Here is a 12,204-nt window from a genome sequence, read left to right on the forward strand (position 1 = left end):
TCAAATGAGGAAAGGCTCAGAGAGCTGGGACTGTTCAGCTTGGGGAAGAGAAGGCTCTGGGGCAATCTTCTCAAACACACGTAAACACCTAAAGGGAGGGTGCAAAGAGGACAGAGACAGACTCTTTTCAGTGGTGCCCACTGACAGGACCAGAGGTGATGCGCACAAACTGAAGCACAGGAAGTTCCCTCTGAACATCAGGAAACACTTTTTTACTGTGAGGGTGACCAAGAACTGGCACAGGTTGCCCAGGCAGGTTGTGGAGCCTCCATCCTTGTAGGTTATTCAAAAGCTGTCTGAACACGGTCCTGGGCAACCAGCTCTAGATGGCCCTGCTTAAGCATGGGAGTTGGACCAGACGACCTCCAGAGGTCCCTCTCACCCTCAGCCATCCTGTGATTCTGAGGGTTTTTTGCTTTCACGATGTGATCTCCACACATTTGACTTTGAGGCGTAGCAACAAAAGGATAGGTTTTTTGCCACTGAAAAGCTAGGAGTTCACATTTTGCTATAGAATCACTGCAAGGGATTGGAAAAACAGTTAGACCAAGGAGTGAGGGAAGTGTCTGAGAAGTATTATTTAGACATCAAGTAAAAATATTCACGGGTACTAAAATATCCAGGTGAACATACTCTCTTTCTCTATCAGGAACAGAATCCCTTCAGCAAGGCCAGGGGACAGCCACCTGTAGGACTCATGAAATGCAGCATTAGGTTTCCCAGAGCTAGATGTCTCCAATTAATGATGAATTTCTAGGCTGGCTGACTGGTTCCTCTACTTCAAAACCTACTTAGACCCTTTCTTCAGACCTATCATTTAAACAACATGGAAAAAAAGACTTTCTGCATAATAATTAAAAAAAAAAGCAAAACAAAACAAAAGAAAAACCACCAAAAAAAACCCCAACAAAGCAAAAACCACACCATCAAACCCACAGTGCAAAGCACAGCCATAACCTACCTCAAGAGGAATATAAAGTCAATCACACTTTTTAAATAAGCAAAAACCCAATCCTAAAATAGCTATGACACAGCACGGCCCCTTTTCTGAAAATAAAAAGGTGTAATGAGAAGTCTGAGTAGAAACAGAAAGAAATCACAAATGGTATGGTCCTGACAGGATTAGCACATAGCAGTTACAGCACACCTATATGTTATTTAGCACAATATCCAAAGGATTTAGTAGTAAAGTAGATGTACAGCTACGGGTTGCCTAAATGCCTAGTGGTGTTTCTGTGGAAAAAAGAAAAACACACTACAGGAAAATGAGCCAGCCTCAATCTGATGTTATTCTGTGACAGTAGACTTCCAAGAATGTGGGTTGCAGATTCAGGCAATACAAGACAAAAACGTGTTCTCTAGTGTAGAATGCATCAAATCATCGTTCTGTGTTCCCAGATTCTGTCCAACTGCGCAAAGTCCTTGTAGCTGCATAGAATTTCTGTTTAACATTTAGCAGGCTATTTCTTCAACCAGACCACTAAATGCTAAACAGTTGGATCAAGCAACTCAGATGGGTGCAAGTTCCAAATCTTACAACAAAGAAAGCTGCAAGCTATTAAGCTATCCATCAATTCAATAAGTACATCCTTCCATGATAGTAAAAGGTGGATAATGGGAACTTGGAACCCATGGTTGTCTTCAAGGATACTTGAAAAACACTCACATGAAATAACGTGAACCAGTATTACTATATGGGGTAACATATGAATGACGGCTACCAAAATGTAGCTACGAAGCTGTACACTTGTTTAATGAGAACGAGTGAAATTTAAAAGACCACATTTAAACAAAGTGGAAAAAAAAAATCTTATTTTTTATTGTCAGAGTGTAATGATTCCACTAAAAAAAGAATCATCAAAATAAAAATACAGTCATTGTAAAAATCTTAAAATCTTTTTGTGTCTCATAGTGATATATTGTTAAAGCTCCTTCAAGAGTTTATTATGAGCCACCAGGGAGGCTGTGTATTTACCAGCACACCAGTTAAAGCCAGGACAGCCAGGTTCTGGTCCCAACTGAGGATACTGTGGGAACCCAAATCACAATCTCTCCACTCTTCTCCCTTTCGTTCTTGCTCTAAGCTTTTGGAAGCTATGACCAATATGTGCAAAGCTGGAAAATGGCCTTTGATTAGAGCATTCAAATGCTACAAAAATATTTTTAAAAGTAAGAACTGTAATGTTATTAACTACTTTCTGTCTTGGCTGGAGAAAAGCAACAATATATTTTGTACAAGTGATTTGATTGAAAACAAAGTACAAACAAGACACTGAATTCTAATTGCTTTGCAATGAAGTCCAGCATGCTTATTCACATGCTGAATTAGTTTTAGCAATAGGGAAAGATCATTTAGCATGTCCGGTCCTTTACTTGCCAATTCCTCCAATTCCAAGGCTTGAAGTCTTTAACAAAAACTCTGATATCACAGTATTATCTGCATGTCACTTTTTCAAACTTGTTAAAAACTGGCTTTTAAATACCACAACTCCCCTCCTTACACTGCACTGTCTTCTACTAAACATGCGTCTTCAAAACCTTCCTCTCAGACACTGCATCTTTGATTTAGATAGGAAGAGAATGAGGCCTGGCATAGGGAGTAGAGAGCAAGCACCATGCCAGAAAAACATGCAGCCAAATCGTTTTGTCAGATGCACACCGAAGGCCAAATAACCCAAAAGAAATCCCAGCTTTTGAGGTGCACAGCTCATCACAATACTTTTTTGCATTGCCGAAAAACAGATTCTCTCTTTTCCATCTGTCTGTACAATAGCCACAAAACTCCAGGTGCTTCCCCTTAGCATAACTAGTATTTTGGTTCCTCTACAAGAGCTCATGAAGCAGCACGTTGCGCACCTCCTGCTTCACATTTTGCCTACGGCCATACTATTTCAGGTAAGAATCTTGCCAGACACAGATTTAGCACCATGAGAAAGAAACAAACCTTTGGCTATGCCAGCATATCCCCCCCCCCACACCCTCCCACCAAAAACAGGGCAATCCTAGCCAGATTACATTCTGCCTACCCAATCTGCCCCACAATGACAAGATGCTATGATTCGTATCATTGGAATATTTTATTAAATACCTTTAAATCTCTGCTCTAGAGACATTTTGCCAAAGTCACCAAATTGCATAAACAACGCCTTAAGAAAAAAGGAAAAAAGAAAAAGAGAGAAGAAAAACTGCTGCTACTAACGTACTAAACGTTGTCAAAGCTGGAGAAGAGTTTCAACAGCCTAAGAAAGAGATCTTCATAAAAGGTCAGACAACAATAACTCAGTTATATTACAAGGAAAAGCAATATAAAATTGATTAAAAGCCATAAATCCTTTTTAGAAGAACACTTCTTGATATTTATTAAAGAGAGGAAAAAAATGCAACTCTGATCATTTACAGGCTGAATGGAGAACAGCAAAACTTCATATCATAAATGAAAGAATAAACACAGAGACACATTTAAGAAAACTAAGTTTGCAAGATGAATGAGAAATTAAAATGATACCACACTTATTGAAGGAAGTCACAAACCCCAATGACTTCAAATGACAACAGAGTAAGGCCACAGCTCTCATTCAGCTGCATTCACATGGGTAAGTATTTATTTTCCAGTTAAGTTTTCGGTAAAAACACTGTATCACAAACATTTTCCCATATTAAATCAATGCCAGACTCCACATTGGAAACTATATAGTGAAGTTATAATTCTTAGTAGCATCTAGAGATCCCAGTCAAGACCCATCTCATTGTATTGGAACTACCTACATATATAATCTATCCCAAAGATGAAAAAGGCGAGAGTTTGAGGAAACCTAATGGAGAATAGAGAATAAAGCATAATGAAAGACTGTAAGTAAATTTTAAAAATGCTGTTTTAACACTGGCTTGGCTTAAACTAATCAACTACTATTTCTATACAGTGTAAAAAAAGACATAAATTAGCACCCAGCTTAACTAGAGATGATGGCAAACATGCTGCAGAAAGTAATACCACCAAGCTCTGTGTACAGACCACAGAGTTTCTTTCTGGGCTACTTCCTAACAAACAGGCAAACTACAGCTGTATGGGTATAATCACCCTAGATTACTCAAGATATTGCCAGTTGTCCACAATACTGATTACTTTGGGTAAAACGCAAAAAAAAAACAGGCAAACAAAAAACACACCACCTTGAATGTGGAGGGGGATGTGCTAAAGACAAATTTCATAAGATTATTGAAGTCTCCAACAGCCTTTGTGCTTTATCTGTTGAGTTACACTACCATTGTCACAAATTAAACTGATAGACATCACAGCTGGCAATAGGACAACAGCGACAGTGAGAAGTTCCAACACACTAATGTTCAAAATAGTGCTAATCATGTGAATGTTCAAAGTTTTTTATTCTGCATTCTTTAACAAAATGCCATAATGTAAAATTAAATCAGAAACATAAGGGACCAAAGCTACTTTGGGGCATCTTTTCTGATAAAAGGTAGTAACCAGTTTAATCAAGAAAAGCTGTCCAAAACAAAATTACAGTAAATACACATTTCATCTCCATTGTGGATATAAACAATTTTAGAAATCGCTAAGAGACATCTTATAGCATAACACCAACAGACTTGGGATTACAAAAACTAGCCAAGGAGACAAACCAGAAGATGCTACGTTAAAGATCATTTTTATAACTGCAAGTGAAAAGCACAAGCAGTTTTGGGATATGGTTTTCTTCCACATTAAGTGGCTGTTGAGTTGATGCAGAGAAAGACAAAACAGCAGCTTTTACAGGGAACATCTTGCAGATTTAACTACCTACATTGCTGTTACTGTAATCACTACAATAAAAGCTACCTTGAAACCCCTTCTCCTGCTTTATGTAATTTTCAAATACATACTACCATTTATTTCATAAGTCATGAACAGTTAACCGTGCCATAACTGTAAAAAGGCAGCTACAGCACACTGCAGAGCTTGCCTTGCTTAGGTACATCCTTGGTTGTTTTCCTCAAGCGTTAAGTAATTTTTCACCTAAGCACAATCCTGTACTGAACAGTCATATACTTAAACTTTAGATAGTTTAAGAAAAAGGTGTCATACCCTTTACAATTATTTTATAGTTCAATTAAAAATTTTTGACAAATATTTTTTTACAGAAGTATCCTACATGGCAACTAGAACATTTAATAATTACATACTTGCTATACCAGAATTACCTTAAAAGTATGCTATTGAATACGTATTTTAACTTTTATCAAGAATTAGCACATAAACGTCATTGACTGATACCCTACTGTTTTCAGAATTAAAAAAAAGTTGTTTTCTGACAGCTCTGACTTGCATTGCCAACCTTAAAATATGGTTATTAATATGTTACTCCATTAATCTTACTTTATCTTTGGTCTAACATAAAATACACTGAAACCTCACACATAACTTGAGAAGGAAAAAAAGAGGAAACATTTGTGCCCCAATTACTATTTTACTACATTTCTTGTGACAGGTCACAACTACTCTCACAGCTCAGATCGCATTCACAGTACAGTTTCACATTACAGTAGCCAAAATAAACTTGCTGCTTTCAAAATGGAAGGAACTCAACCCTGCTTCTCTGCTTTCTCTTCCCCGTTCTTCGCTCCCAACTCTCCCTCCTGCAGCACTTTTCAAAATCCCCCGTTTTACCCATCTACTCTGATGCTCACCCAACCAGGAGGTAAACCAGTTCAACTTCCTAATGCACAAACCTGTATTTAATTCACTTTACCAGGATTAACTTTACATCTTTTTAACAAATTAAGTCAATTTACTGTAGGATCAGACACTTAAAGTTAGTGCAAGGTAAGAAGTGGGGAAAACAAACCTCCCTCCTTAAAAGAACAATTACTTTGACTTACAACATCTCAGGAAAGTTTCAGCAAGAACATTCACAGACAACTACACACATACTCTCTAAAAAGCAGTGTCTGCAGCACAGCAAACAATTGTAACCAGAAAAGGACCCTGGCGGAGTAAAGTCCAAAGAGACCTGGAGCCTGTGTATAAGTAACGTTTTATATTCAACCACATATGAAATGATGCTGAAGTGCAAGTTCTGATGCTTAACCTCCCAAATTATCATCCTTAAATAACAATACTGAAATAAGACCAAATCTGAACGCACTCCTTCTCAATGCATGAATCCTATAATGGTCTGTATAACCACAGTGGTGGTGCAAACCTTTTGATGCAACTAAAACATTTTATTTTTAAAAAAGTATTTCCAAATAGGAGTCTGATGATAATAATAATAATGCCATGATAGTCATGCCATTCTCGCACTTTTCTAAAAGAAATCAATTTAAATTTTGTTATGCTTTCAAGAAATTAATCCTAAAAACAAAGTCAACACTTCTCCCGTTACTAAAGTCTCATCAAGCAACTGTAACTCAGGGAATTATACTACATCGGCAATGGCTTCCCTGTAATTAAACCATCTCTACCTGTTTGAGGCAGGTTAATTTCACTTTAGCTAAAGTAGATTAGGAAACAGTTTAAAGCGCACCAAAACAAACCACTTGAGCTAAAAGAAGTACCGTATTATCTGCACACAACTTGCAGGTTTTCTATTTAAGAACAAGTCAGCCAATCCCTTCTCTCCCCCAGTTTGGAGCAGCAATGCAAATTACATACAGAAACAGCAGGGAAGTGCATGCTCGGGCTGCCCTCCTCTCCACAAGAGGACAGGTACTCTCTCAGCATGCCTGGGGACACAGAAGAGGGAGTTCAGGGACAAACAAACACTTGTATTACCAGGAGCTCGCTCTCCCTCTCGCTGCGTGCTCCAGTGGACATGTGGGGCCAGGACACCAGGTCCACATCACTGCTGGCTCCCTGCACAGAATCACACCGCACCCCACACCAGCTCCTTCCAGCAACATCTGCTTGGGATTTCTAATAGATTTGCTCATCAGTACATGCAAAGGGGGGGGGGGGGGGGGGGGTAAGAAAATCTGCCAGAGTAGCAGCCCACATATCCACTCATCACTTGCCTATGACACTGAAATTATGTTTTCATGTACGTAAACTATGAGATACACAGACACAGACTAAAAGGGTATGTTTTTGCTAGGTACTTTTTCCATGGAAATTTATTATCAGAGGGTATAAGCAATGCAGGTAATGTGAAGTATACTAGTTAACTTTTCAGTTCAGGCATGGCCTAACATAAGTAAGATCTGAATAACAGAGAAAGGCACTGAATGTATTATTAAGGAAAAACAAACTCACATAAGAATGAGATAATCCTTTCTTCCCCCAAAGCTGACTGTACATAAACACCAAAGCTTCAAATGAACTTTTCTTGGTCACATTACTTGCTTCAAAGAGCTTACTGCGAAAACTTATGACATACCACTTCTTAACGCTCACCTTAAATTCAGAATACTATTTAACCAAATTCATTACAACTCATCTTCAAGAGGAGAGAAAAAGCATATCAACATTGTGTCAATGAGCATTTCAAAAATGACATCTTACCCTATGCTAGAACTTAAGTGACTTAGATGACACGAATTTTCTTACGTAAAAACAAAGGCAAAGACTTGAGGCGAATCCTGTCCCTGAAAGTTAGTTTACGTATGGAAAGCCATTCATGTAAGGTGAGACTCCCCTTCCCATTCTACAGAGCAGCAAGTGAACTGCTCCTGTGAGGTTTTCTAACAGCCAAGAAATGGTTATTTGTCATGGTAACACCCACTCCCTAACCCAACATAAAATTAAGAAATATACTATGAAAAATTTACTAAGATTGACTTGTCTACGAAATTTTGTGTCAAACTTCCTTCACAAAGCATAAAGTCTCCAACCCTGAAACGTACATGAAACAGGTGGATAACCAACAAAATATATCTAACATCCACTGCAACAGAAGCTGGGCATCTCTTTTTCAAAGATTAAAGCCATTAATTATTTACATTCCAAATACTTTCTGGAGTTGTTTCTCAAACTGCAGGCCATAGCCAATTTTTCTGCCGTTCAACTTTGCATATTCACAAATTGCTTGGGGGAAAAATTCCAAGTTACCTATCTTCCTAAATAAACTTAGCGGAAAAAACTTAATTACCTTAGATCATCCTAAACAAAAGTTTAGCCTACTGCCCATTTCAAAAAACGAATCCTAACACAACTGCAAAAGTAAATATAACTTTGTCCTCTACGAGCTTTCTTCAGTGCAACTAGCTTCCAGACACCTAAGTGAATGCCACAAACAAGCCAACATTGCTTCAACTTATTTGAGACAGGTCTAATAACTACCATCAAGGTACAACATTAACTAGTGTTTTCAAAAAGACTAGTTAAGAAGTACTTTCAGATGATGTGAGCTCAGGAGTGCTCCGGAGTCTTCCCAATTACTTGCGGTTCTACAGTTACTTTTTCCTTTTTTCTTCAAAGTGTTTTACCATTCTCCAAGTTGCTGCATGAATAAGAGGGATAACATATTACATAGAAAATCTAATAAAAACTGTAAAACGGAGTAACACAAACTGCACCAAATCAAACTGAAAAAAAAAAAATACTTCCTCACATTTTGGAGGCTGCTTAAGAGCAGAGCGATACTTCAGGAGAAGGATGTTTTCCAAACACACTTCACCCCCTTCACATATCTACACTGATTATTAAGCATAATCTATCAAATACTTTATTATAAAAATTCAAAACTGTCATGTATCCTGAACATACAGGGATTGCACTGATAAATCCCTTGTGGTTTAAAATGTGATTATTCTTTAGATGCAGAACACAGATCCAATATTAAAAGCAACACAATTGATCATGTTCTATATACACTACAAGTGAAAGCATACAATGCAGAATTATGGTCCCCAAATCAGATTTTGAGAAGCAATTATCATTCATAATGCAGACAGAAAAAAACCTAACCTGTGCTACTGACCACTGTCTGCAGCACAGGCTCAAAAAAGCCTACAAACTGTGAGAGGGGAAAGAAACATCATAGATATATGAAATGTTCCAAGATCCTAACTTCTATGCACATGTATATGAGAATTTATTAAGCTATCTAGATCCTGATCTATATTGACAGAGTAGTAATAAGCAGCAATGCTACTGATAAAATTGAACTGGCATTTCCAGCACATATGCGTGTGTGCCTCAACCCTATTTATGAATCATTCTGATTTCACTGCATTACAAGTTCTGATACACAGCTATCGCACTCCTAGTAAAATTATGTTTATGAAGTGGAAATTTACAACTTGCAGTTCAGATCAAGGAGCCACTTGATTTTTCAGAATAAGTCACTACTTAATAGCACTTCTGCAGCTTTCTCCATATATTAATTACCACAGATTATGAAGCTTCCTGTATCAAATAGAAGTTGGAAGAGCTGCTGGTGTGGTAAGAAGGGGGAAGAAAAAAAAAAAAGAAAAATTAGGAAGCATTATGAAGACTGGAGTGGCAGCATATTTAACATCAATAAGTCGACAAAACAGGTGACATTAAAGAAAAAACAGATGAGCTCTCTTGCTCCAAGCAAAGTGTGATAATTACATGATAAATGTTTTCTAAGGGCCTATCAACATTAAAAAATAAAAAAAAAAAAAAAGAAAAACCACTAGGGTGCTTTCAAGTTCAAAGTCCTAGATCTTACCCTAAATCAAAACAGTGCAATGAAGAACTGGAAGAACTCCTAGTACAGCATCACCTCTCAGAGCCTGTCACTCTAAAGGAAGAAAATGTATGCCAAATTTGAATATATTACTGGGTAGAAAGCAAATCAATCCCATAGGAATGGGTAGGCCTCCTAGGAAACAGGATCTTGTAAAATGTATTATAAGGAAAAAAAAATACACACTAAGACACTGCAGGTTTCAGACCTATTTTATCATTAGAAGTTTATTTTCCCTGTTTAATGGCAGGGATAATGCTGTTTGGCAGAAATTTTATCTTTACAATGACCTATTTTCCTCACCATAAGCCCTCGAACCTCAGCGGTGTTTTAACTGAGGCATCTCAGCAAAGACTGGACTAGGAAAAGTGACCTAGCTACAAACAACCAACAGTGGAAGTGAGCTGGACCCCAACCTACTCTGAAACCTGGTAAGATCAAAACCAGAAAAATACAAACAAAAGCCTTTAAGATTTATACATACTTAGACACTACTTACAAAAATTTAGTAATATTTACGTATAATGTAAAAAAATATACTGTTTTATATCCAGTGATGATTAAAGATCTCAATTCACATATAAATCTATAAGAAATCTGAGATAAAAAGTTACACCTTTCTTAAGAATTTCTATATAAAAGAGCACAAGTAAAATTTACAAGCTATAACACATACCATTAGTAATCACTAGAGAAGAAACATTTGACAGCCACGCAGAGTGCTGTCAAATACACACCAAGCAGCAAAGAAAATCGGTTCACGGGTTTATTTTCTCCCCAGCATTCCAGTTTTCCTCTCCAGCCCGCAATTTCTCTCCCCCAATCCGACATAAAGTTAGCCATGAGGTTTACAAGCCACTGCGCTTCTGTTCTAGCTGTCAATCCCATCCCAGCAGAGCCGCACACAATCAGGAATGTGGAGATGGGGCCTTCTTTTTCTTATTTACGAAAACCAACCGTAGGTAGGAAGGGGAAGGCAGAACACACTGGCGGTACGTGCGCGCTGCACACCCCTGCCGTGCCTCTTCTTTATCTTCGCCCCCACCGTTCCCTCACACACACCGCGATCCCCCACACGTATTGTCTGCCTCGATCCATCGCTGATTAATATGCACACGTTCTCGCTCCTCCTCGTCCTCGGCCGGGGATCCCCGGGAACCCACTTCCCTGGCCGGACGCCGGACTCTCCCACCAAACCGGAGTCCCCGCCGGGGCGGCCATGGGGCTCCGGGCCCGCCGCGAAGGTCACGGCCCCCCCACCCACCCCCGCTCCTTCGGGGGGCAAAGTTGACGGCGGCGGCCGCCCAGGGAGGCCGGGTGCGTGCGGCGGGGCCCGCACCGCTCCAGGGGTGAAAGCGGCGGGGCCCTGCGGCTCGGCGGGACGGGACGGCGTGGGGGGGGGAGGGGGGGATGTCGATATGTCCCCCACCGCCGGCGCTGCCCGCTCCCCCGGGGCGCCCCCCGCCGCTCCGGCCGGCCGCCACCGGCCCCTCCCCTCACCCGCGGGGGGCTGAGCCCCGCCATCGGCCCCTCCCCTCCGCCCCCCGCCGCACGGCCTGCCCCTCACCGGTCATTGAGCTGGTCCTCGGTGCCCGGCAGCGGGTGCACCACGAAGTGGATCGAGGTCATGTTCGGCGCCGCCGCCGCTGCCCCCCCCGCCGGAGGGCGGCGGGCGGGCGGGGGCCGGGCACACAATGGGGGCGGAGGGGGGGGGCGGGGGGGGGCGGCGGGGGAGGGGGCGCTCGGCCTCCGTCCCTCCCCCGGTGCCGCTGAGGGGCCGCCGGCGGAGTCCTGGGCTCACCCGCCGCGGCGCGGGGGGCGCGGGGAAGAAGGAGCCGGCCGCAACGGCGCCGGGAGGAGGCTCGGCCCGCACCGCACTCACACACGCGCCGCCATCTTAACTTCCAGCGGGCCCGTCTCCCTCCCTCCGTGCGCCGCGCCGGGGAGGGCGGGGCGGCGGCGCGCGGCCGCCGTGTAAGCCTCGCGCTGACTGGCGCGCGCGCCGGCGCGCGGCGCCCCGGCACTAAGCGCGCCGCCGATTGGCCGGGGGAGGACTGGCGGAGCGCGGTGACGTCATGCGCGGAGGAACGTAATAGGCCACGTGCCCCTCGCTCCCCTCCCTCCTTCTCCTGCGAGCGGCTCCCTGGCGGGCGGGGCGGCGCGCGCGCGCGGGTTTCCCTGAGGCGCCGGGTCTCGGCGGGCGGCGCCGCTTCGCCGTGGCCGATGGGGAGGGACTGGGGCGGCCCAACGGCGGCTCTCCCCAGCCCTGGGGCGGCCCACTCGGCGGCGGCGCCGGGAGCGGTCTCCGGGCAGAGGCCGCCGCGCCCCGGCCCGTTCCGCCGGCCGTCCCCGCTGCACTGCGGCCTTGTAGCGCGTTGAAGGCCTTCCCAGGGCTCGCTGGGGCGGCGCGGGTCGAGGCGTTCCCCGAGCGGGGTGTGTCGTGGGTCGCTGACCACCGCGGAGGGGAAGGGAGGGCTGTGACCGGCCCCTCGGCCGGGACCGGCGCGGGTGCGGCCTGCTGGAGTGGTTCTGGGGGTGGGAGTAGGGGAGCGGCAGG

At 43.0% G+C, this 12,204-nt stretch overlaps 1 protein-coding gene across 17 annotated transcripts in view; it reads right to left on the minus strand.

Annotated features, from left to right (window-relative positions):
• Window positions 1–11,568, minus strand: part of UBR5 (ubiquitin protein ligase E3 component n-recognin 5) — a 90,998-nt gene extending 79,430 nt beyond the window's left edge. For 14 of the 17 annotated variants that reach the window (XM_074577562.1, XM_074577559.1, XM_074577550.1 and 11 more), the window contains exon 1: window positions 11,215–11,425. In XM_074577562.1, coding sequence (XP_074433663.1) covers window positions 11,215–11,276 — 62 coding nt within the window. In that variant the 5' untranslated portion in view covers window positions 11,277–11,425. Of the gene's footprint in view, window positions 1–10,323; window positions 10,453–11,214 lie in introns of those variants that run through there. The other 3 variants (XM_074577561.1, XM_074577563.1, XM_074577564.1) reach the window with 3 other exon arrangements.
• Between the last annotated feature and the right edge of the window lie 636 nt (window positions 11,569–12,204).

The sequence above is a fragment of the Larus michahellis genome, chromosome 2, assembly GCF_964199755.1.
Source record: "Larus michahellis chromosome 2, bLarMic1.1, whole genome shotgun sequence".
Taxonomy (NCBI): domain Eukaryota; kingdom Metazoa; phylum Chordata; class Aves; order Charadriiformes; family Laridae; genus Larus; species Larus michahellis.